The sequence below is a fragment of the Hypanus sabinus genome, chromosome X1 (genome assembly GCF_030144855.1).
Source record: "Hypanus sabinus isolate sHypSab1 chromosome X1, sHypSab1.hap1, whole genome shotgun sequence".
Lineage (NCBI taxonomy): Eukaryota > Metazoa > Chordata > Chondrichthyes > Myliobatiformes > Dasyatidae > Hypanus > Hypanus sabinus.
Genome location: NC_082738.1, coordinates 33,201,534 through 33,228,045, shown reverse-complemented (window position 1 = coordinate 33,228,045; position 26,512 = coordinate 33,201,534). Strand labels below are relative to the sequence as shown.

Sequence of the window (26,512 nt, the reverse complement as noted above, 5' to 3'; positions counted from 1 at the left end):
CCCTCGTCACCACCCCTCCCACAGCGCAGTGCCCCCTCTTACTGCCCCTCCCACAGCGCGGTGCTCCCTCCTCCCTGCCCTTCCCACACTGCGGCGCTCCCTCCTCACTGCCCCTCCTGCGAGCTTACTCTTTCAACTCATCTATCGTCTTTTGCTTTTCTGCAATCTCATCCCGCAGATGAGCCAGCTGCTTCTGGTGTGTGTCACGATGGCTCTCCATCCGCTTCTCCAGGGTCCTCTGTTAAGGAAGAGGTGAGGGTGTCAAGCATCAGAAGGTGAAATATGGAGAGGAAAAGTTTCAAGGGAATTTGGGCCAAACATGGGCAAATGGAATGAGGATATAATCATAATCTGTGATTATATGAGCTAGTTTGGAATGACATCATTATATGTGCAGGAGGGGGGCTTACCATTATTAACAGGGGTTCTTGTGTTTGGGACTGGTGGCCAGCTTTGATCGCATTGAGGAAGTGTGTTGGCTCTCAGGAGCGCACGGCCTCCTCCTGCCCCTGCCTACTCACCTTCACACCTCCCTCTTCTCCCGATTTCCCGTCCTCCGCCTCTTCCTCCTCTTTATTCACCATATCTGCAGGGGAGGGTAAATAGCGGTTAAACCAGAAGCAAATCCAGGCTTGCTGTGTCACCTCTCCCACCACGGTCACAGGGACAGAGGATGTGAAGATACTCTCTCACCAGTTAACACTGGGACTGGGGGGGGCGGGGTGGTTTACCTTGTGTCTGCAGCTTGGACACCTCCTCATTGAGTGCATCGTAAGCTTCCTCCAGGTGTCGTTTCTTCAGCTCCACATTCTGAGTGTACTCGGTCAGTGAGTGGATCTTGGCCTCGTGCTGAAAAATTGGAATTGGAATTGGTTTATTATTGTCACATGTACTGAGATACAGTGAGAAGCCTGTCTTACACACTGCTCATTCAGATCAGATCATTACACAGTGCATCGAGGTAGAATAAGGTAAAACAATAACAGAATGCAGAATAATAAAGTGTCACAGTCACAAAGAAAGTGCAGTGTAGGCAAACAGTAAGGTGCAAGGGCCATGTGGAGGTAGAATGAAGTGAAGAGTCCACGTTATTGTACAAGAGATCTGTACATCCTATCATATAGACTAGAGTCTGATATCAGCAGGGTAGAAACTGTCCTTTTGCCTGGTGGTATGTGCTTTCAGGCTTTTATATCTTTTGCCCGACGGGGGGAGAAGAGAGAATGTCCGGAGTGGGTGGGGTCTTCAATTATGTCGGCTGCTTTACCAAGTGTAGACTGTCCATAGAGGGGAGGCTAAATTTATATACAGAGATTATTGTGTATAACTTACACCCAGTAGCCACTTTGTTAGGTGCAGGAGTGGAACCCGGTGTGGTTTTCTGCTGCTGTGGCCCCTCCACTTCATGGTTTGATGTGTCGTGCAATCAGAGATGCTCCTCTCCAACCATTGTTGTAACACGTGGTTATTTGAGTTACTGTTGCCTTCCTGTCAGCTTGGACCAGTCTGTCCATTCTCCTCTGACCTCTCTCAATAACAAGGCAATTTTTCTTCACAGAACTGCAGCTCACTGGATGCTTTTTGGATATCACACCATCCTCTGTAAACACTACAGACTGTTGTGCATGAAAATCCCAGGAGATCAGCAGTTTCCAGGATACTCAAACCACCCTGTCTGGCAAGTCACTTAGATCACATTTCTCCCCCACTCTGATGTTTGGTATGAACAACAACTAACCCTGTTGACCATGTCCGCATGCTTTTATGCACTGAGTTGCTACCACATGATTGGCTGATTAGATATTTGTATTAAAGAGCAGGTGTACCTAATAAATTTGTCACTGAGCATATGTTTAAGTTATGTTTACACTTCTAATTGTGTTTTTTCTTACAAGAGTCATGAATAACTTTTAAAATAGATTCTGCAGATGCTGGAAATCCAGAGCAACACACATAAAATGCTGAGGATTTCAGCAGGTCAGGCAACATCTCTGGAGGGGAATAAAGAGATGATGTTTCAGGCCAAGACCCTCATCAGGACTGGAGAGGAAGCGGCAAGAAGCCAGATTACAAAGGAGGAGCAGGAGGCGAGAAGTACAGGCTGGCCAGTGACAGGTGAAGATAGGATGAGAGGATAGGTGATGGGTTGGGAGAGGGGGATGAAGTGTGAAATTGGGAGGTGATGGGGAAAGGCATAAAAACCTGAAGAGAGAATCTAACATGAGAAGAGAGTGGACTATGGGAAAAAGGGAGGGAGGAGAGATGTGATGGATGGGTGAGGAGAAGAGGAGGGTTGAGAGGATAACCAGAATGGAAGAGAAAAGGAGGGAGGGGGGAGAAATTACTGGAAGTTTGAGAAATTGATATTTATGCCATCAGGTTGGAGGAATATAAGGTATTGCTCCTCCAACCGAGAGTGGCTTCATCATGGCATTAGAAAAACTTGTGCACAACATCATGTTCCATTCCAGGTATGGTCTCACAGACAACTCATACCCTGGTAATGGTACTTCCCCATCTCCAAATCAAAACTCCCATGCAAGCACAAATCTCCACACTTCAGAAGCTGCAGAGAAGAAACCAAATGCAGCAGATGATTTTGATAGTGGAGGAGCATATCATCACACACTCCCGGGGTCAGAAACAGAGTGAATCTCCCTCCACACTGTCCCAGCACACACTCCCGGGGTCAGAGACAGAGTGAATCTCCCTCCACACTGTCCCATCACTCACTCCCGGGGCCAGACACAGAGTGAAACTCCCTCCACACCGTCCCATCACACACACCCAGGGTCAGACACAGAGTGAATCTCCCTCCACACTGTCCCATCACACATTCCCGGGGTCAGACACAGAGTGAATCTCCCTCCACACTGTCCCATCACACACTACTGGGGTTCAGACATAAAGTGAATCTCCCTCCACATTCTCCCATCACACACTTGCGGTGTCAGACACAGAGTGAATCTCCCTCCACACTCTCCCATCACACACTCGCGGTGTCAGACACAGAGTGAATCTCCCTCCACACTCTCCCATCACACACTCCCGGGGTCAGACAAAGAGTGATTCTCCCTCAACACTCTCCCATCACACACTCACGGGATGAGACACAGGGTGAATCTCCCTCCAAACTGCCCCATCACCCACACCCAGGATCAGACACAGAGTGAATCTCCCTCCACACTGTCCCATCACACACTCCCGGGGTCAGACTCAGAGTGAATCTCCCTCCACACTCTCCCATCACACACTCCTAGGGTCAGACACAGAGTGAATCTCCGTCCACACTCTCCCATCACACAATCCCGAGGTCAGACACAGAGTGAATCTCCCCCCACACTGTCCCATCACACACTGCCAGGGACAGACACAGAGTGAATCTCCCTCCACACCGTCCCATCACACACTCCCAGGGTAAGACACAGAGTGAATCTCCCTCTACACTGTCCCATCACAGACTCCCAGGGTCAGACACAGACTTAATCTCCCTCCACACCGTCCCATCACACACTCCCAGGGTCAGACACAGAGTGAATCTCCCTCCACATTGTCCCATCACACACTCCCAGGGTCAGACACAGAGTGAATCTCCCTCCACACTGTCCCATCACCCACTCCCAGGGTCAGACACAGAGTGAATCTCCCTCCACACCGACCCATCACACATTCCTGGGGTGAGACACAGGGTGAATCTCCCTCCAAACTGCCCCATCACCCACACCCAGGATCAGACACAGAGTGAATCTCCCTCCACACTGTCCCATCACACACTCCCGGGGTCAGACTCAGAGTGAATCTCCCTCCACACTGTCCCATCACCCACTCCCGGTGTCAGACACAAAGAGAATCTCCCTCCACACTCTCCCATCACACACTACTGGGGTTCAGACATAAAGTGAATCTCCCTCCACATTCTCCCATCACACACTCGCGGTGTCAGACACAGAGTGAATTTCCCTCCACACTCTCCCATCACACACTCCCGGGGTCAGACAAAGAGTGATTCTCCCTCCACACTCTCCCATCACACACTCCCGGGGTGAGACACAGGGTGAATCTCCCTCCAAACTGCCCCATCACCCACACCCAGGATCAGACACAGAGTGAATCTCCCTCCACACTGTCCCATCACACACTCCCGGGGTCAGACTCAGAGTGAATCTCCCTCCACACTCTCCCATCACACACTCCCGAGGTCAGACACAGAGTGAATCTCCCCCCACACTGTCCCATCACACACTGACAGGGTCAGACACAGAGTGAATCTCCCTCCACACCGTCCCATCACACACTCCCAGGGTAAGACACAGAGTGAATCTCCCTCTACACTGTCCCATCACAGACTCCCAGGGTCAGACACAGAGTGAATCTCCCTCCACACTCTCCCATCACACACTCCCGGGGTCAGACACAGAGTGAATCTTCCTCCACACTCTCCCATCACACACTCCCGGGGTGAGACACAGGGTGAATCTCCCTCCAAACTGCCCCATCACCCACTCCCAGGATCAGACACAGAGTGAATCTCCCTCCACACTGTCCCATCATCCACTCCCAGGGTCAGACACAGAGTGAATCTCCCTCCACACCGTCCCATCACACATTCCCGGGGTCAGACACAGAGTGAATCTCCCTCCACACTGACCCATCACACACTCCCTGGGTCAGACACAGAGTGAATCTCCCTCCACACTATCCCATCACACACTCCCGGGGTCAGACAGAGAGTAAATCTCCCTCCACACTGTCCCATCACACACTCCCAGGGTCAGACACAGAGTGAATCTTCCTCCACACTGTCCCATCACCCACTCCCCGGTGTCAGACACAAAGTGAATCTCCCTCCACACTCTCCCATCACACACTCCCGGTGTCAGACACAGAGTGAATCTCCCTCCACACTATCCCATCACACACTCCCGGGGTCAGACACAGAGTGAATCTCCCTCCACGCTGTCCCATCACACACTCCCGGGGTCAGACACAGAGTGAATCTCCCTCCACACTGTCCCATCACCCACTCCCGGTGTCAGACACAAAGTGAATCTCCCTCCACACACTCCCGGTGTCAGACACAAAGTGAATCTCCCTCCACACCTTCCCATCACAGACTCCCAGGGTCAGACACAGAGTCAATCTCCCTCCACACTATCCCATCACACACTCCCAGGGTCAGACACAGAGTCAATCTCCCTCCACACTGTCCCATAACACACTCCCAGGGTCAGACACAGAGTGAATCTCCCTCCACACTGTCCCATCACACACTCCCGGGGTGAGACACAGGGTGAATCTCCCTCCACACGGTCCCATCACACAATCCCGGGGTCAGAAGCAGAGTGAATCTCCCTCCACGCTGTCCCATCACACACTCCCGGGGTCAGACACAGAGTAAATCTCCCTCCACACTGTCCCATCACCCACTCCCATTGTCAGACACAAAGTGAATCTCCCTCCACACACTCCCGGTGTCAGACACAAAGTGAATCTCCCTCCACACCATCCCATCACACACTCCCAGGGTCAGACAGAGAGTAAATCTCCCTCCACACTGTCCCATCACACACTCCCAGGGTCAGACACAGAGTGAATCTTCCTCCACACTGTCCCATCACCCACTCCCCGGTGTCAGACACAAAGTGAATCTCCCTCCACACTCTCCCATCACACACTCCCGGTGTCAGACACAGAGTGAATCTCCCTCCACACTATCCCATCACACACTCCCGGGGTCAGACACAGAGTGAATCTCCCTCCACGCTGTCCCATCACACACTCCCGGTGTCAGACACAGAGTGAATCTCCCTCCACACTGTCCCATCACCCACTCCCGGTGTCAGACACAAAGTGAATCTCCCTCCACACACTCCCGGTGTCAGACACAAAGTGAATCTCCCTCCACACCTTCCCATCACAGACTCCCTGGGTCAGACACAGAGTGAATCTTCCTCCACTCTGTCCCATCACACACTCTCGGGGTCAGACACAGAGTGCATCTCCTTCCACACTGTCCCATCACACACGCCCAGGGTCAGACACAGAGTGAATCTCCCTCCCCACTCTCCCATCACACACTCTCAGGGTCAGACACAGAGTGTATCTCCCTCCACCCTGTCCCATCACACACTCCCAGGGTCAGACACAGAGTCAATCTCCCTCCACACTATCCCATCACACACTCCCAGGGTCAGACACAGAGTGAATCTCCCTCCACACTGTCCCATCACACACTCCCAGGGTCAGACACAGAGTCAATCTCCCTCCACCCTGTCCCATCACACACTCCCAGGGTCAGACACAGAGTCAATCTCCCTCCACACTATCCCATCACACACTCCCAGGGTCAGACACTGAGTCAATCTCCCTCCACACTGTCCCTTCACACACTCCCAGGGTCAGACACAGAGTGAATCTCCCTCCACATTGTCCCATCACACACTCCCAGGGTCAGACACAGAGTGAATCTCCCTCCACACTGTCCCATCACACACTCCCAGGGTCAGACACAGAGTGAATCTCCCTCCACACTGTCCCATCACACACTCCCAGGGTCAGACAAAGAGTGAATCTCCCTCCACATTGTCCCATCACACACTCCCAGGGTCAGACACAGAGTGAATCTCCCTCCACACTGTCCCATCACACACTCCCAGGGTCAGACACAGAGTCAATCTCCCTCCACACTGTCCCATCACACACAGAGTCAATCTCCCTCCACCCTGTCCCATCACACACTCCCAGGGTCAGACACAGAGTCAATCTCCCTCCACACTATCCCATCACACACTCCCAGGGTCAGACACAGAGTCAATCTCCCTCCACACTGTCCCATCACACACTCCCAGGGTCAGACACAGAGTGAATCTCCCTCCACACTGTCCCATCACCCACTCCCAGGGTCAGACACAGAGTGAATCTCCCTCCACACCGACCCATCACACATTCCCGGGGTGAGACACAGGGTGAATCTCCCTCCAAACTGCCCCATTACCCACACTCAGGATCAGACACAGAGTGAATCTCACTCCACACTGTCCCATCACACACTCCCAGGGTCAGACACAAAGTGAATCTCCCTCCACACACTCCCGGTGTCAGACACAAAGTGAATCTCCCTCCACACCTTCCCATCACAGACTCCCTGGGTCAGACACAGAGTGAATCTTCCTCCACTCTGTCCCATCACACACTCTCGGGGTCAGACACAGAGTGCATCTCCTTCCACACTGTCCCATCACACACGCCCAGGGTCAGACACAGAGTGAATCTCCCTCCCCACTCTCCCATCACACACTCTCAGGGTCAGACACAGAGTGTATCTCCCTCCACCCTGTCCCATCACACACTCCCAGGGTCAGACACAGAGTCAATCTCCCTCCACACTATCCCATCACACACTCCCAGGGTCAGACACAGAGTGAATCTCCCTCCACACTGTCCCATCACACACTCCCAGGGTCAGACACAGAGTCAATCTCCCTCCACCCTGTCCCATCACACACTCCCAGGGTCAGACACAGAGTCAATCTCCCTCCACACTATCCCATCACACACTCCCAGGGTCAGACACTGAGTCAATCTCCCTCCACACTGTCCCTTCACACACTCCCAGGGTCAGACACAGAGTGAATCTCCCTCCACATTGTCCCATCACACACTCCCAGGGTCAGACACAGAGTGAATCTCCCTCCACACTGTCCCATCACACACTCCCAGGGTCAGACACAGAGTGAATCTCCCTCCACACTGTCCCATCACACACTCCCAGGGTCAGACAAAGAGTGAATCTCCCTCCACATTGTCCCATCACACACTCCCAGGGTCAGACACAGAGTGAATCTCCCTCCACACTGTCCCATCACACACTCCCAGGGTCAGACACAGAGTCAATCTCCCTCCACACTGTCCCATCACACACAGAGTCAATCTCCCTCCACCCTGTCCCATCACACACTCCCAGGGTCAGACACAGAGTCAATCTCCCTCCACACTATCCCATCACACACTCCCAGGGTCAGACACAGAGTCAATCTCCCTCCACACTGTCCCATCACACACTCCCAGGGTCAGACACAGAGTGAATCTCCCTCCACACTGTCCCATCACCCACTCCCAGGGTCAGACACAGAGTGAATCTCCCTCCACACCGACCCATCACACATTCCCGGGGTGAGACACAGGGTGAATCTCCCTCCAAACTGCCCCATTACCCACACTCAGGATCAGACACAGAGTGAATCTCACTCCACACTGTCCCATCACACACTCCCAGGGTCAGACACAGAGTGAATCTCCCTCCACACTGTCCCATCACACACTCCCAGGGTCAGACACAGAGTCAATCTCCCTCCACACTGTCCCATCACCCACTCCCAGGGTCAGACACAGAGTGAATCTCCCTCCACACTGTCCCATCACACACTCCCAGGGTCAGACACAGAGTCAATCTCCCTCCACACTGTCCCATCACCCACTCCCAGGGTCAGACTCAGAGTGAATCTCCCTCCACACTCTGCCATCACACACTCCCGGGGTCAGACACAAAGTGAATCTCCCTCCACACTCTCCCATCACACACTCCCGAGGTCAGACACAGAGTGAATCTCTCTCCACATTGCCCCATCACACATTCCTGGGGTCAGACACAGAGTGAATCTCCCTGCACCCTGTCCCATCACACACTCCCAGGGTCAGACACAGAGTCAGTCTCCCTCCACACTATCCCATCACACACTCCCAGGGTCAGACACAGAGTCAATCTCCCTCCACATTGTCCCATCACACACTCCCAGGGTCAGACACAGAGTGAATCTCTCTCCACATTGCCCCATCACACATTCCTGGGGTCAGACACAGAGTGAATCTCCCTCCACACTGTCCCATCACACACTCCCTGACTGGGGAGGAGCTGTCTACTGCCCTTCGGCAACTCCGGAGGGGTAAATCCCCTGGCTCAGATGGTCTGAGTGTGGAGTTTTATCAGGCTTTTTGGGATGTCCTGGGGGTCGATTACAGCCTTGTTCTAGGGGAGAGCCTAGCCACCGGGGAATTGCCCCTCTCATGGCGGAGAGCAGTCGTGGTCCTGCTGCCCAAGAAGGGAGACCTTCGCCTGCTAAAGAACTGGCGCCCGGTCTCCCTCTTGTGCGCAGACTACAAGATCTTCGCCCGGGCAATGGCCAACCGTCTTGGTTCAGTACTGAGACAGGTGATTCATCCTGACCAATCTTACACAGTCCCGGGCCGCTCCATCCAGGACAATGTCCACCTAGTACGGGACCTGATCCACCTGTACCAGGAGACTGGGACCCCGGCAGCGTTTCTTTCTCTTGACCAGGAGAAGGCGTTTGACCGGGTAGACCACAGTTTCCTGGTGGGCACTCTGCAGGCCTTTGGGCTCGGACCACACTTTGTGGCCCGAGTTCGGCTCCTCTACTCTGCCGCAGAGTGCCTTGTTAAGGTCAATGGATCACTGGCAGCACCCATTCCCTTCAGGAGAGGAGTACGTCAGGGATGCCCCATGTCCGGTCAATTGTACGCGATCTGTGTCGAGCCATTCCTGAGCCTCCTACGGCGAAGGCTGACAGGTCTGGTTCTGCGTGAACCGGACATGGAGGTCGCCCTCTCGGCCTACGCCGATGATGTACTCCTCATGATGACAGATCCCAATGACCTGCGGAGGATGCGCGAGTGCCAAGACATTTTCTCGGCAGCATCCTCCGCCAGGATCAACTGGGCGAAATGTTCCGGACTCTTAGTGGGTCAGTGGCAGGTGGACTCCCTGCCGGAGGAGATGAGAGCTTTTGAGTGGAGTACTCGGCGTCTCCTCTATCTGGGAGTCTACCTGAGTCCTTCTGGGGAGACCTGGCTGGCGAACTGGCGGGACCTGGAGATGAAAGTCATGGCCCGGCTGGGGCGCTGGTCAGGCCTTCTCAGGGTGCTTTCCTATCGAGGCAGGGTGGTGGTCATAAACCAGCTGGTGGCCTCCATGTTGTGGTATCGGATGGTCACCTTGGCCCCTCCTGCCCCGTTTGTTGCAAGACTGCAGAGGAAATTAGTGGACTTCTTCTGGGGCAACAGGAAACACTGGGTCTCTGCAGCGGTCTTGAGTCTCCCAGTGGGAGAGGGCGGACAGTCGCTGGTGTGCGTCCGAACGCAGCTGGCGGCTCTCCGCCTCAGGACTCTGCAGAGATTCCTGTACGCCGAGCACCCTCCCAGGTGGCACGTGTTGGCGACTTTCTTCCTCCGGAGGGGCTGCTGTCTTCATGAAGACATGCGGCTACCACCGGCGGGTGTCAGCCGTACTGCTTTGCGGAGTCTGCCCGGCTTCTATCAGGACCTACTGAGAGTCTGGAACATGGTCGCCTCAGGCCGGGAATCCCCTCCTCAGGCGGAGGGCGGGGTCCTGGCCGGCCCTTGCCCTACCTCAGTGGCTGTCGGTGCGGCTCAGTTGTGTGGACCGACTCAGGCCGAGCTGCTGGTCGGGCCCAGACCCCGCAATCTTCTCCGGGAGCCGTGTCCGCACAACTTGAGCCGTCTCTCATCGATACCCACAGTCCCATTCAGGGATGCAAGTAGGAGGTATCTGTATGGGCTGCTACTCCACATCCTCCACTTCCTTGCCCTTGTACACCGTCCCGACACGCCATGGCGGTCGGTCCTTCCACCCAGAGGTGAGGAGGGTCCCCACTGGAAGTCCCTTTACGCCGGGGTTCTTCCCATGCACCTGGGGGATCTCGGCTGGAGGGTACTGCATAGGGCAGTGCCCTGCAATAAGTTTTTCAGTTTGTACATGGACTTCCCACCCGCATGCCACTTCTGCGGGCTGGAGGAGACCGTGTACCACATGTACATGGAGTGTGTGAGGCTGCAGCCTCTTTTTGCATATTTGCGTGGGCTGCTTCTCGCCTTCTGGCTGCATTTTAGTCCCACCCTGTTTATATATGGTCATCCAGTAAGGAAGGGGGCACGGAGGGATGAGGATGTCCTAGTCAACTTGCTCCTGGGGCTGGCGAAATCCGCCATCCGAGGGTCTTGGAAACGGGTGGCGGGAGGATCTCTCCGGGCAGACTGCCTGGCAATGTTTAGGGGGTATGTTCGTGCTCGGGTAACTATTGAAAAGGAACACGCGCAGTCCACAGCGGCCTTGGAGGAGTTTCGAGACCGTTGGGCTCCGCGGGGTGTAAATGCCATCGTGGATAGGGATGGCAACATTCTGGTGTAATGTCTATTGTCTATTTGTAGTGCAGTAATTGTGTTTGCCACTGTTTTGTATATATTGTATAGCACCGAAATTTGTAATAAAGGATTTTGTAATAATAAAAAAAAAAGGGTCAGACACAGAGTGAATCTCCCTCCACACTGTCCCATCACCCACTCCCAGGGTCAGACACAGAGTGAATCTCCCTCTACACCGACCCATCACACATTCCCGGGGTGAGACACAGGGTGAATCTCCCTCCAAACTGCCCCATCACCCACACTCAGGATCAGACACAGAGTGAATCTCCCTCCACACTGTCCCATCACACACTCCCGGGGTCAGACTCAGAGTGAATCTCCCTCCACACTGTCCCATCACCCACTCCCGGTGTCAGACACAAAGTGAATCTCCCTCCACACTCTCCCATCACACACTACTGGGGTTCAGACATAAAGTGAATCTCCCTCCACATTCTCCCATCACACACTCACGGTGTCAGACACAGAGTGAATTTCCCTCCACACCGTCCCATCACACACTCCCAGGGTAAGACACAGAGTGAATCTCCCTCTACACTGTCCCATCACAGACTCCCAGGGTCAGACACAGAGTGAATCTCCCTCCACACTGTCCCATCACACACTGCCAGGTTCAGACACAGAGTGAATCTCCCTCCACACCATCCCATCACACACTCCCAGGGTCAGAGACAGAGTGAATCTCTCTCCACACTGTCCCATCACACACTCTCAGGGTCAGACACAGAGTGAATCTCCCTCTACACTGTCCCATCACACACTCCCAGGGTAAGACACAGAGTGAATCTCCCTCTACACTGTCCCATCACAGACTCCCAGGGTCAGACAGAGTGAATCTCCCTCCACACTGTCCCATCACACACTCCCAGGGTCAGACACAGAGTGAATCTCCATCCACACTGTCCCATCACACACTCCCAGGGTCAGGCACACAGTGAATCTCCCTCCACACTGTCCCATCACACACTCCCAGGGTCAGACACAGAGTGAATCTCCCTCCACACCGTCCCATCACACACTCCCGGGGTCAGACACAGAGTGAATTTCCCTCCACACTCTCCCATCGCACACTCCCGAGGTCAGACACAGATTGAATCTCCCCCCACACTGTCCCATCACACATTCCCGGGGTCAGACACAGAGTGAATCTCCCTCCACACTGTCCCATCACACACTCCCGGGGTCAGACACAGAGTGAATCTCCCTCCACGCTGTCCCATCACACACTCCCGGGGTCAGACACAGAGTGAATCTCCCTCCACACTGTCCCATCACCCACTCCCGGTGTCAGACACAAAGTGAATCTCCCTCCACACACTCCCGGTGTCAGACACAAAGTGAATCTCCCTCCACACCATCCCATCACACACTCCCTGGGTCAGACACAGAGTGAATCTTCCTCCACACTGTCCCATCACCCACTCCCCGATGTCAGGCACAAAGTGAATCTCCCTCCACACTCTCCCATCACACACTCCTGGGGTCAGACAGAGAGTGAATCTCCCTCCACACTCTCCCATCACACACTCCCAGGGTCAGACACAGAGTGAATCTCCCTCCACACCGTCCCATCACACTCTCCCAGGGTCAGACACAGAGTGAATCTCCCTCCACACTTTCCCATCACACACTCCCAGGGTCAGACACAGAGTGAATCTCCCTCCCCACTCTCCCATCACACACTCCCAGGGTCAGACACAGAGTGAATCTCCCTCCACACTGTCACATCACTCACTCCCAGGGTCAGGCACAAAGTGAAACTCCCTCCACACCGTCCATCACACACTCCCGGGTTCAGACACAGAGTGAATCTCCTTCCACACTGTCCCATCACACTCCCAGGATCAGACACAGAGTGAATCTCCCTCCCCACTCTCCCATCACACACTCCCAGGGTCACACACAGAGTGAGCGACCCTCCCCCCTGTGCTGGCTAGGCTCCTCCACAATCAGTACCTGTGAGATGAGGAGTTGGCAGGCAGACAGCTCTCGAGTGTTCTCCTCCATTTTCTTGTTGCACTCGCTCTGGTTGTTCTCCAGTTGGTGACATCGCTTCAAGAGCATCTTCACTTCAGATTTCACCTTGCTGATGTAGAGTCGAGTCACAGTAAACTCCTCTTCAATGGCACCACTGAACTCCACAGGCTAGACAAGGGACAGGAGACAGAACTTTGTGTCCCTCCCAATCACTGTTTACATTGGATCAGTGAAGCCTGTCTGTGTTTACAGGAGGTTCTGGACCATGTGTTGGTACTTACAGTGGTTCCTGGGCACAGTGCTAGTATTTACAGGTGTTCTCGAGGTGTATGTCAGTATTTACAGGGTGGCTCAGTGATGCACCATCAATAACTCTTGGAGACGGGAGGTGAACGATAGGCTTTTATTAGCAGCAAAGGGGAGCACGGCATCTTGGAGACTGAGGGAGGAGCAGTGCCTCCAATCACCTTTACACAGGGGTCTGTGGGAGGAGCCACAGGAGCAGTCAGCAGAGGAGCGTGTCCAGACAGGTATACACAGTTTACCACACTCAGTGAGAGTGTGAGTGTTTACAGGGGGTCCTGGAGAGTGTGTCAGTATTTACAGGGGGTCCTGGGAGTGTGATGGTATTTACAGGGGGTCCAGGGCAGTGGTTCAGTATTTAAGGAGTGTGTATGTGTGTTGGTACTTACAGAGGCCCCTGGCAGAGTGTTGTTATTTACAAGTGGTCTCAGGGAGTGTGTCAGTATTTACAGGGGGTTCTGGAGAGTGTGTAAGTTTTATAGGGGTCCAGAGGGAATGTGTCATACTTTTCTGGTAAGATGGCGGTTCATTTGAATGCAGCGGCCTCTCAGAAGGGGTGGCCGGTGCTAGGCTGGGAGAAGAAGAAGCCAGCAGACAGGCTGGAGAAGGTGAAAGCAGTGGACGGGCTGGAGAAAGAGAAGCCAGTGCACAGGCTGGAGAAGTTCCAGAAGAGCTGACCTGGTTATAGACCCCGTTGCTGCCTGCTACTTGAAGAAAGCGGAGTTAGTGCACAAAAGCAGGTGCAGTATAACCATGAGTAACTCTCTTAGACATTTCTCTTGTGATTGCAAGACCCTTTTGGACTTTGATAATGTGAGATGCTGCAGATCTGTTTCCCTTGTTTGGTGGTGAGATAGGCGGCAAGGTAGCAGTGTGGCCTTGGTTGTAGCAAGGACAAGGCCTCAAGCAGGCTGTCCTGCTGCTGCAGTCCAGGTGAGATGACACTGAAGGCGGTGTAGCATCGAGTTTGCGCTCTGTAGGGAGCTGGCCTCTCTCATCAGTGCTGCCCTCCACTGTTTGATCAGTGGAATGACAGGCAGGATTGCCAGGAGATGTACCATCAGTTTGCATATTGCTCAGGGACTTGGACAATACATTGTGCTTTCTTGCATAACGATGTGAGTTTGTTTTCCTATGTCGCTATTTTGAATGTATGCTGTGCACTTTGACCCTGGCGGAGCGCTGTCTCATTCAACTGTATCCATATATAGTCTGAATGATAGTTAAACTTGATTTGATTTACAGAAGAATCCCATAAAGAGTGTGCCATTATTGATAGGGGGTCCTGGGAAATGTATCAGCAATTGCAGAGGGTCCTGGGGAGTGTGTCAGTATTTACAGGGGGTCCTGAGGAGAGTGTTGGTAGTTACAGGGAGTCCCAGGAAGTGTATCGGTACTCACAATGCGACCCCGTGAGTGCGTTGGCATTTATAGGGGACTCCCAGGGAATGTGTTAGCATTTACAAGAGAACCCCATGAAGAATGTGTCAGTGTTGATAGGGGGTCCCCGAGGAGTGTGTCTATTTACAGGATATCCTGGGAAGTGTATCAGCCATTGCAGAGGGCCCTGGGCAGTGTGTTAGCATTTACAGGGGTCCCAGGGTGTGTATTGGTATTTAAAGGGACATCCCCCAGGAGTGCATGAGCTTTTGCATTGAGTCCTTGAGAATAGGTTTTTTTTAAGGTGCCTGAGTGTGAGTTTGTATTCATGGGGAGAAGTGGACATGTCTCTCTATGTGAGTGGGATGAATGCAAGTGTCTCTGCGTGAATGGGGTGTTCTGTAGTCTCTGCAATTATGAAAGTGTTAGGACATTTATGGGGTTTCCCGGCATGGGAAGTATCTCTACTTATGGGTGTGTTAGGATGCCCTCCCTATTTATGAGGGTGTTTTGATGTCTCTGTATTTTGAGCCTTTTGGTCTTGATCAAGTGAGGTCTGTTTTTTTTTGGGAGGGGGTTGTTTTGGCATCTCTGTATTTTGGGGCTCTGAAGCTGGCACCAGACTTCTGGTGATGTGAGGTGTGTGTGTTTTGGGGAAGTGGGGGTTTGGGGTCTCTATATTCTGTCCCAGTGAAGGGAAGACACTTGTCTGGGCAGTAAACCCCATTTCTACCCCAATCCCAGTGCCTGCCACCTCACTCACCACTTTCCACTCCCCATTGCCCAGGATGTTGCTGAAGTCAGCCAGGTCCTTGAGGAGGTTGTTCAGGACCTCTGTCACCCTCGTCTTCTGGTGGTTGCTCAGTTCCTGGGTGTGACGCAACTCTGCCTCCAAGCCAATCAGTGTTGCCTGCAGTGCAGTGGGGAGAGGGGCCGGGATTGTGGAGAGGATGAGGTTTGGGAGGGACACATCATCAGTTGTATTGGTATTGGTTTATCATCGTCAAACATACTGAGATACAGTGAAAAGTTTGTTTTCCATACTGTTCATACAGATCAGATCATTACACAGTGCATTGAGGTAGAACAAGGTAAAACAATAACAGAATGCAGAATACCACATGACCATAAGATATAGGAACAGAATTAGGCCATTTGGCCCATCAAGTCACTCCACCATTTCATCATGGCTGATCCATTTTCCCTCTCAGCCCCAATCTCCTGCCTTCCACCTGTATCCCTTCATGCTCTGACTAATAAGGAATTTATCAACCTCTGTCTTAAATATCCCAATGACTTGGCCTCCACAGATGCCTGTGACAATGAATTCCACAGATTCACCGCTCTCTGGCTAAAGAAATTCCTCCTCATCTTCATTCTAAAAGGATTCTCATCTATTCTGAGACTTTCCCAACAGAGGAAACATCCTCTCCACATCCACTTTATTGTGGCCTTTCACCATTCGATAGGTTTCAATGAAGTCGCCCCTCATTTTTCAGAATTCCAGTGAATACAGGCCCAGGGCCATCAAACGTTCCTCATACAATAAGCTTTTCAATCCTGGAATTATTTTCGTGAGCCTCCTTTGAACCCCCTTCAATGTCTGCAATTTCTTTCTTAGATAATGGGCCCAAAGCTGCTCACAGTACTCCAAGTGAGGCCTCAACAGTGCCTTATAAAGCCTCAACATTACAACCTTAGTCTTCTAGACCTCTCAAAATTCATACTAAATCACATTTGCTTTCATCACCACCAACGCAACCTGCAAATTAACCTTTATGGAATCCTGTACGAGGACTCTCAAGCCCCTTTGCACCTCAGATTTTTGACTTCTGTTCATTTAGAAAATAATATACACTTTTATTTCTTCTACCAAAGTGTATGGCCATACCCTTCCTGATACTGTATTCCATCTACCACTTCTTTGCCCTTCTCCTAATCTGTCTAAGTCCTTATGTAGCCTTTCATTTTCATTTAAATTTTTTTTATTAATTATTATTGAAGATTAACAAAAAATACATTAAGTCAATATGTCATTATATACAATAAGGAATTAAATTAGCAAATAACTAATTAACAAAGCTAAGCAATATATCAATAATAATAAGAGAAAATAAAGTGTTAAGAATATTTTTTGAAAGAAAAAGAAGGAAAGAAAAGAACCTCTACTAACTAAAAAAAAACAAAAAACTCCATTGGGAGCACAACCCTGAAGCCATACATCAAACAAGCTTCCGTAGAAAAAAACATCAATCCGCCAACTCAAATCCACTTAAAGAAAAATCGGAAGGAAACCATATTAATTAACTCAAATCAGATGATAGTAGCGGGCGAATGAACCCCACCTTTTCTCAAAATCAAATCGAGGATCGGAAGTTCGACCTCTGATTTTCTCCAAACTAAGACATAGCATCACCTGGGAAAACCATTGTATCAAAGTAGGAGCAGGAGCATCTTTCCATTTCAACAAAATAGCCCTTCTGCCCAATAATGTAACAAATGCAATTACTTGTTGGTCTGATGAAGAAATACCATGAATATATTGAGGGATTTTACCAAATAAAACTGTCAATTTATTAAGTTGTAAATTAATTTTTAAAACTTTAGAAATTGTAGAGAAAATAGATTTCCAAAAATGTTTCAGTACAGAACACGACCAAAGCATATATATGTCAATGTGGCTGTCTCGGTTTTACATCTGTCACACTGACTATCAACATTAGGAAACACTTTAGACAGTCTCTCCTTTGTCAAGTAGTAACAATGTACAATTTTAACCATGCTGATTATGACCTATTTTATCATGTGCCTCCCAAGTACCTCAAAATCTCATCCTTAACAATTGACTTCAAACAACTTCTCAACCACTGAGGTCAGACTAACTGGCCCATAATTTCTTTTCTTCTGCCTCTCTCCCTTCTTGAAGAGTGGAGTGACATTTGCAATTTTTCAGTCCTGCAGAAATATTCTAGAATCTAGTGATTCTTGAAAGTTCATTACTAATGCCTCCACAGTCTCTTCAACCACTTCTTTCAGAAACCTGGGGTGTAGACCATCTGGTCCAGGTGACTTATAAGACCTTTCAGTTTCCCAAGAACCTTCTCCCTAGAAATGACAACTTCACCCACTTCTGCCCCGTGACACTCTCAAACATCCGGCATACTGCTAGTGTCTTCCACAGTGAAGACTGATGCAAAATACTTATTCAGTCCATCTGCCATTTCCTTGTCCTCCATTACTACCTCACTAGCATCGTTTTCCAGTGGTCCGATATCCACTCTCGCCACGTGTCTCAGCTGTGGAAAAAGTGCAGTGCATGTAAATTAACTAAATGAATCCCTTCTACCTACAAGATGTCCATATCCCTCCATTCTCTTCATATCCGTGTGCTTGCTTAAGAGTCTCTAAAACACCTCTATCATATATGCCTCCACCCCTACCGCTCGCAGTGCTTGCCAGGCACCCACTGATCTCTGTGTAAAAAAAAACTTGCCCCACACATTTGAACATTTCCTCTCTTACCTTAAACACATGCTCTCTGGTATTAGATATTTCCACCCTGGGAAAAAGATACTGACTGTCTACCCTCAGATAGACAGATAAACACCCACAGATAACCTTACCCCCTCAGGTCCTCTTTAAACCTCTTTCCTCTCACTTTAAACCTAATATCTCTTGTTTCTGATACGACTAACATAGAGAGAAAGATTCTGACTCTCCACCTTATGTCTCTCATAATCTCACCATCCTCTATCTCCCTTCAACTTCTGCTGCTCCAGAGAAAACAACCCAAGTTTGTCCAACCTCTCCTAGTATATGCCATCTAATCCAGGAGTATCCTGGGAAACCTCTTCTGCATCCTCTCCAAAGCCTCCACACCCTTCCTGTAAAGGGGCAACACAAGGTTGGAAAGTTAAGGCTGTCAAAGTTTCAGGGGGAGCTTGTGGGGTTTCCTTCTAAATACAATCAAACAGCAGGGAAACAATCTTTCTCCTTTAAGTAACAATTTGATCTTCTCTTTTCCCTTCCAAAGTGGATGACCTGGCATTTACCAACATTGTACTCCATCTGCCAGACCCTTGCCCACTCACTTAACCTATCTATATCTCTCTGCAGACTCCCCACATCCTCTGCACAATTAGCATTTCCCTCAATTTTGTGGCATCATCAAACTTAGATACACCACACTCAGTCTCCTCTTTCACCTTGTTAATGTACCTCGGTACTCTTATGTGCTGTGGTATTCTTTGACTCTGTAGGGGATGGCAGTGGTGTTTGCTTTGCCAGTACTTGGGGGAGAGATAAAATGAATTTACTCTGATATTCTGGAATCTGCTTGTTTTCTGGGACCTTTAGGGCCTGAGTGATGGGGAAAGGTTGAACAGGCTGTGATAGGAGGCTGAGGGGTGACCTTATAGAGAATTATAAAATTGTACAAAGTCAAAGTTTTGTTTATTGTGAAACGGTACAACCGTGAGTCATAAGAGCAGAATCAGGCCATTTGGTCTAAACTGCCATTTAACCATTTCCTCTCAACTCCAATCACTCGCCTTCTTCCCGTAACCTTTGATGTCCTTACTAATCAAGAACTATCATCCTCTGCCTTAATTATACCAAATGACGGCCTAGACAACTGTATGTGGCAAAGAATTCCACAGATTCACCACCCTCTGGCTAAAGACATTTCTCCTCACCCCCGTTCTAAATGGACACCCCCCCCCCTATTCTCTGGTCCTAGACTCCCTCACTTTCAGAAACATCCTCTGCACATCCACTCTATCTTGGCCTTTCAGTATTTGATAGGTTTCAATGAGATCTCCCCCCCTCCCCTCCCCTCCCATTCTTCTGAATTCCAGTGAGTGCACAGTCAGAGCCATCAAACACTAACCATTTCATTCTCGTAAAGATCCTCTGAAACCCTCTCCAACACCAGCACATCCTTTCTTAGATATGGGGCCCAAAACAGCTCACAATACCGCAGATATGGTCTGCCCAATGCCTGAAAAAGCCTCAGCAATAAGACCTTGATGTTATATTCAAACCCTCACTAAATGGATGCTCAGTTTGCACAAGTGCATGTGTGTACAGATGCATTGAGAAACATACCGTGCTTGCAACAGTATCAGAGACACAACATTCATATGGACTCAAATTGTACATCATTTTTACAAGCACAGAGAAAGAGCATTCAGCTTTAGTGCAAAGTGATCAAAGTCTCGCAAAACTGTTATGCATGAGGGGCGTGGGTAGGGTGAATGTGCACAGTATTCTCCCACGGAATGGGAATTGGAAACTAGAGGATGTCGTGTTTATCTTATGTGCCATTGTATAAGATGCTGGTGAGGTCGCACCCAGAGTATTGTGATCAGTTTTGGTCGCCCTGCTACAGAAAAGATGTCATTAACCTGCAAAGCATGCAGAGGAGATTCACAAGGATGTTGCCTGGAGTCCAGGGACTGAAAGGGGTTGGGCAAGTCGGGGCTTTATTCTTTGGAGCGTAGGAGGCTGAAGGTGATCTTACAGTGGAGTGTAAAATCATGGGTGCCACAGTCGTGTAGCGGTTAGCATGCTTTTGCAGCGTGGAGTGTTCTGGAGTTCAGAGTTTGTACACATTCTCCTTGTGAACCTTGTGGATTTCATCCCACAGTCCAAAGATCATGCTAAATTGTCCTGCGATTAGTCTAGGGTTAAATAGGTGGGTTGCTGGGCAGTGTGGTTCATTGGGCCGGAAGGGCCTGTTCTGTATAGATCTCTAAATAAAAACGTCGGACACAGTTAGGGTGGATGCACACAGCCCTTTTCCCGGGAAAAGGGAACTAAAAACTCGAGGGCACAGGTTTAAGGAGAAATGGAAAAGATTTACAAAGGAACCTGAAGGACAATTTCTTCACCCAGAGGGTGGTGAATGTATGGAACGAGCTGCCAGAGGAAATGGTTGAGGCAGGTACATTAACAACATCTAAAATACACCTGGATGGGTACATGGATAGGAAAGGTTTAGAGGGAAATGGGACAAATGCAAGTGGATGGGAATCTTGGTTGGCATGGGTCAGTTGGGTTGAAGGACTCTGAAAACAAATTTGAGGGGTAAGTTTTTTTTTACACAGAGAGTGTTGAGAAGATCCACTAGGATGTTGCCTGGATTTGAGGGTTTCAGTTATAGGGAGAGATTGGTTAGGAATGGCTTGCTTTCCCTTCAGTGAAAGAGGCTGTTATAAGTATATAAGAAAGCAAAGATGGAGTGGACAGTCAGGATCAATTTCCCCAAAGATATGGGTATCAGAAATAAAAGGGGGTAGGTTTAAGGTGAGAGGGAGGACATTTAAAGGGGACCTGAGAGACAAGTTTCTCCACACAGAGAATGGGTGATATCTGGAAGGTGCTGCCAGAGGAGGGGGTGGAATCAGAGACACTCTCTGTGTTCGAGGGGCATTTAGACAGAGACTTAAACAGGCAGGGGGTATCAGGACAGAGTCTGAATGGGGGCAACTGGGATTGGTTTTGGCATAGAGGTGTTGGGCCAAAGGACCTGTTTCTGTTCTGTCCCGCTCTGGGACTATCTCCTTGACATCCACAGTTACATAACACTCTCATAGGGAGCCTCGGAAAAATCTGGTCACTCGCCCCTAGTTATTGGTTCCAATGCATTAAGTAACTCCAAATATAAACCAGAGTACTGACCCCAGTTCACTCCCTTCCTGGGCTTCAGAGCACTCTGTTCAGGATGGAGGTTATACTCTCCAAGGTTGAAGCTAGATAACTCTGTGTGCTGGGTTACACTTACCTCACAGATTCACGCAACACTCCCAGGAAGGAATCCTTCATCATGCTCACGTTGGTCCAAGTCTCCCCTCCCTTTGTCCCAATGAGAGTGCCTCCCAAGAAGCAGGAGAGTATGTGTGAGGTAGAGCGATACACGAGAGAGAGAGAGAGAGAGAGAGAGAGAGAGAGATGGATAGAGAGAAAGAAAGTGAGGGAGAGATAGTTAAATAGAGGGAAAGGGTGAGATGGAGAAATAGATAGGTAGAGAGAGGGAGAGATAAAGAAGTAGACATGAATAATGAGAGAGGGAAAAAGAGATAGAGAGAGGGGGCTGAATTAGAGAGACACAGATAGACGAAGACAGAGAGAGAGGAAAGAGAGAAAAAGATCGATAGAGACAAAGGGGGAAATAGAAAGTTAGAGATAGGACAGTTAGAAGGAGAGAGTGACAGATAGAGAGAGTCAGTGATAGATAAAAAGATAGACAGATAGAGAGAAGGAGAGATGGGAGGGGCTGATGAGAGCAACAAAGAAGAAGAGTGAGGGGGCAAAAGAGAGAGAGAGACAAGGAAGAGGTAAAGGGGGACACGAGGGGGGAGGGAAAGGGGAAAAGAGGGAAAGGGAGAGTGTGCGGGAAAAGTAAGAAGGGGTGTGGGAGAGAAGGGGAAAGGGGGTTCAGAAAGAGGGAGGGAAGACAAGAACAAAGGGAGAGGAAAGAGGAGGAAACACGTGAGATGAGGGGGAGGGATGACAAAAAGGATGGTGGGATAGAAGAGGGTTGGGATTTAGAAAGAGGGAGGGGCAAGCATAGGGAGAGCTGACAAAAGTGGAACCAGAAATGGAGAGACCAGGAGTGATCCCTCCCCTCTCCTTACAATCTCAGAATATTGAGGAAGTTTGAGGAGGGTTGGACTGCCCCACTCAATCCCCCGACATTTCCCAGGGTACACAAAAGGATATTGGCTGGTGGGGAGAAGGCGCTACACACCATCTTTTTGGTCAGCTCATCTGCCAATAGTCCATTCTGCTTGGACATCTCCTCCACTTCCAGGGTCTTCTGGTCATAGTTTACAGCTAGCTCCTCCAGAGCCTGGAGAACTTCTTTGACCTCCTCCTTGGCGCTGTCATTCTCTGCCTGCAACCTCCCCAGTTCCTCTTGGATCTTGGCATTGTCCCCACGGGTTGAAGCTAGAAGCTGATAGAGCAGAGGAGTGGAGGGTGAGAGAACTCCGAATGGCCACCAGTCACACTGCCCCGCGCTTTCTCCCCAAGTCCTTTCTGGACATTTCCTCATCCTGGTGCTCCCTGCTCCCCTTTCAGTTCTTCTGAAAGCTCTTGCTGGATCTCCTTCCGACTTCCTATCAAGCAACTCTCTGTAGGAGGGACATCCACTCTTTCTCTCTGATTCTACCATGTCCATCTGATTTGCCACTGAAAAGAATGATAACCCATCTCTACACCATCAGCACCCTTCCTAATCCATCAGCACCCTCCCAAATCCCATCAGAACCTCCCAAATCCCATCAGCACCCACCCAAATCCCAACAGAGCCTCCCAAATCCCATCAACATCCTCAAAATTCAATCAGCACCCTCCCAAATACCATCAGCACTCTCCCAAATCCCATTTGAGCCTCCCAAGTCCCATCAACATCCTCCAAATTCAATCAGCACCCTCCCAAATACCATCAGCACTCTCCCATCACCACCCTCACGGCTCATCACACCTTCCCAAATCTCATCAACAACCTTCCAAATCCCATTATACCCTTCCTAATTCCATCATGCCCTTCTTAATTCTATCAAGACCCATCCTAATCCCATTAACTCCCATCCTAACCCTATCACAGTCCTTCTAAAGCCATCTTGGTATCTTGTTCAATAACGTCGCTAGCAAATCGGAATTAGTGAGAGCGGGGCAGTCAGCACATTTTGCACACCACAGTTCCCAAGGAGACATTGGATTGCGTAGAGGGCGAAAGAGTTTAAAATATACGAGGGGGGCATTCAGCACATCTTGCGCATCACAATTCTAGAGGAGACATTTGATTGTGTAGAAGTACAGAGTTTAAAAGAAGCAAGCGGGGGCAGTTGGCACCTTTTGCGAGCCACAGTTCCAGAGGAGACATTGGATTGCATAGGTGGAGAGAGAGTTCAAAAGAAATACCAGAGGTAATAGGCACATTTTGCACAGCACATTTCCCGAGGAGACATAGGATTGCGTATAGGGAGGGAGCATTTAAAAGAAGAGAGCGGGGGCAGCAGCACATGCTTGCGCACCACAGTTCCCGAGGAAACGTTGAATTGCATTGAGAGAGACAGTTTAAATGAAGCGAGCGCGGTCAGTCGGCACATTTTGCGCGCCACAGTTCCCGAGGAGACATTGGATTGCGCAGAGGGAGAGAGAGCGAGTTTAAAAGAAGCGAACGGGTGCAGTCAGCATATCTTGCGTGGCACAGTTCCTAAGAGATTGTGTAAAGGGAGAGAGAGTTTAAAAGCAGCGAGCAGAGAGAATCAGCACATTTTGTGCGGCCCATTTCCCAGGGAGATATTAAATTGCGTTTAAAAGAATCTGGGTGCAGCAGATGCATTGTTTTGCGCGCACTACAATTCCTGATGAAACATTGGACTGCATAGAAGGAGTTAGTTTAAAAGAAGCGAGCTGGAGCAATCTGCACATTTTGCGCACCACAGTTCTCAAGGAGACATTGGATTGCATATAAGGAGAGAGAGCTTAAAAGAAGCGAGTGAAGACAGTTGGCACATTTTGCGCACAACAGTTCCCGAGCAGACACTAGATTGCATAGAGGGAGGGAGCGTTTAAAGTAATCCGTGGTCAGCGAGCACATTTTTGCACGCTACACTTCTCGAGGAGACATTGGATTGCATAGAATGGGAAAGAGCTTAAATGAAGCGATCAGGGGACAATCGGCACATTTGTGCTCACCACAGTTCTCGAGGAGACATTGGATTGCACAGAAGGAGAGAGAGCTTAAAAGAAGCGAGCAGGGGCAGTCAGCACATTTTGTGCACCACAGTGTCTGAGGAGACATTGGATTGCGTACATTTAAGCGCTTGGCCAGTTAGCTACTGCCTGTTATGCTGCTGGCATTTAGGGCAGCAAAGAAGGTCCTCTATCTCTGTCAATCCTAGTCCATCTTCTCTATTGTGCCCCAGGTGTGGTTCAGGGTTCTCATTTCTGCCTCTACTGTACGGCGCCAAGTTGTCTTTGATCTCCCACGTTTCCTCCGCCCTTCAGGGGTTCAATGAAATGATGTCTTGATGAAGTATTTGGCTTCTCTTCTCATCATGTACCCAATCCATCTCCAACGTTCCCTCATGATGATGGTAGCCTTGTCCTCTTGATGACATGATGGAGTAGGGCGTGGTTGGAAATCTTTCTTGGCCAGAAAAGAGAGAGGAACTTGCGAAGCCTCATGGTTTAGAATTATGACAGCTTGGCAAGATCATTATCTGTCATATGTAAGTATTTTGACCCATACAAGAGTGTGGACAGAACACAGCTGTGTTAAGTGTCATCTTGGTGTGGATGCTGTACTTGGTCAATCCCCATATGTTGCTGAGATGTTTCTAGCTTTACTGAGTCTGTACTGGATGCTGTCCTTAGTCCCACCATCCTGCCGAATGATGCTGCCCAGGTAGATGAATCTGCCAGTCGGTGGTGGGTAAAGAGACACCTTATGCCTTGATGGGAGGAGGAGGCTCTATATTGAGGGTAATGGTCTCAGTCTCTCTCTAGTTGTCTCAGAGTCCAACCTGTCCATCAAAAGTACACAGGCGCTGAGTTTTCTCTTGAATGTGCTGCTATAATTGTGTTAGTAATATGAGGTCATCCACTGAGTCTTCTTCCAAAGTAGAGAATAGAGTCCATCTAATGTCCCTCTGCTTGTTTTTCGTTGTTTGCCTCATAATCCAATTATCACATTAAACAATATCGCTGACATCACGCAGCCTTGTCTGACTCCTGTCATGACTTCAAATCTCAAATTGTGGTTAAGCACTTGGCAAGGACCAATAAAAAGAAGTTAATTTTAAGTGGAATTGTCTTTGTGAGAATGGCCATTGTGTGAGTGAGCCAGAGTTAGAGTGAAGAGTTGAGGCTTTAGCTCTTTAAGGCTTCAGCAAGGAGAGGCAGAGGCCACAGGTAGATTTCTTTGTTATTTATTCTTTCTTTCTTTTTATTTTACATTTAGATCAATGGGGATACCAGGCAGGATAGTGAAATGCTTCTCTTACGGGATGTGGGAAGGCAGAGAGATCTCCAATGTCCATGACGACAACACGTACAAGAAGTGCATCCAGCTGTAGCTTCTAACAGACCATGTTAAGGAGTTGGAGCTGGGACTAGATAATTCAGATCATTCAGGAGGCTGAAGTTTCATAAACAGGACATACAGGGAGGTAATTACACCCATGGTGCAGGACACAGGTAACTGGGTGGCCGTCAGGAGGGAGAAAGGTAATAGGTAGCCAATGTAGCATAACCCTGTAGCCTTTTCCCCCAACAGCTGATATACCACTTTGGATACTGTAGTGGGGTTAAACCTAGCAGAGGAAAATACCGCAGCAGTCAGGTCTCTGGCACTGAGTCTGGCTCTGTGGCTCAGAAGGGAAGGGGGAAGAAGAGGCGAGCTGTGGTGATATGGGATTCATTGGTTAGGGGAACAGAAAGGAGATTCTATGGATGAGAACTTGACTTTTGGATGGTATTTTGCCTCCTGGGTGCTAGGGTCAGGGATTTCTTGGATTGAGTCCAAGTGGGAGGGTGAGCAGCCAGAGTTCGTGGTTTATGTCGGTACCAATGACATGGGTAGGATGGGTGACGAGGT

At 49.8% G+C, this 26,512-nt stretch overlaps 1 protein-coding gene across 1 annotated transcript in view; it reads right to left on the bottom strand.

Moving 5' to 3' along the window:
* Window positions 1–26,512, bottom strand: part of kif5ab (kinesin family member 5A, b) — a 95,869-nt gene that overhangs the window by 23,438 nt on the left and 45,919 nt on the right. The window contains exons 14-19 of the mRNA XM_059956271.1: window positions 22,652–22,858; window positions 15,665–15,811; window positions 13,198–13,386; window positions 732–849; window positions 522–586; window positions 129–238 (exon numbers count right to left, since the gene is read on the bottom strand). Coding sequence (XP_059812254.1) covers window positions 129–238; window positions 522–586; window positions 732–849; window positions 13,198–13,386; window positions 15,665–15,811; window positions 22,652–22,858 — 836 coding nt within the window. The remainder of the gene's footprint in view (window positions 1–128; window positions 239–521; window positions 587–731; window positions 850–13,197; window positions 13,387–15,664; window positions 15,812–22,651; window positions 22,859–26,512) is intronic.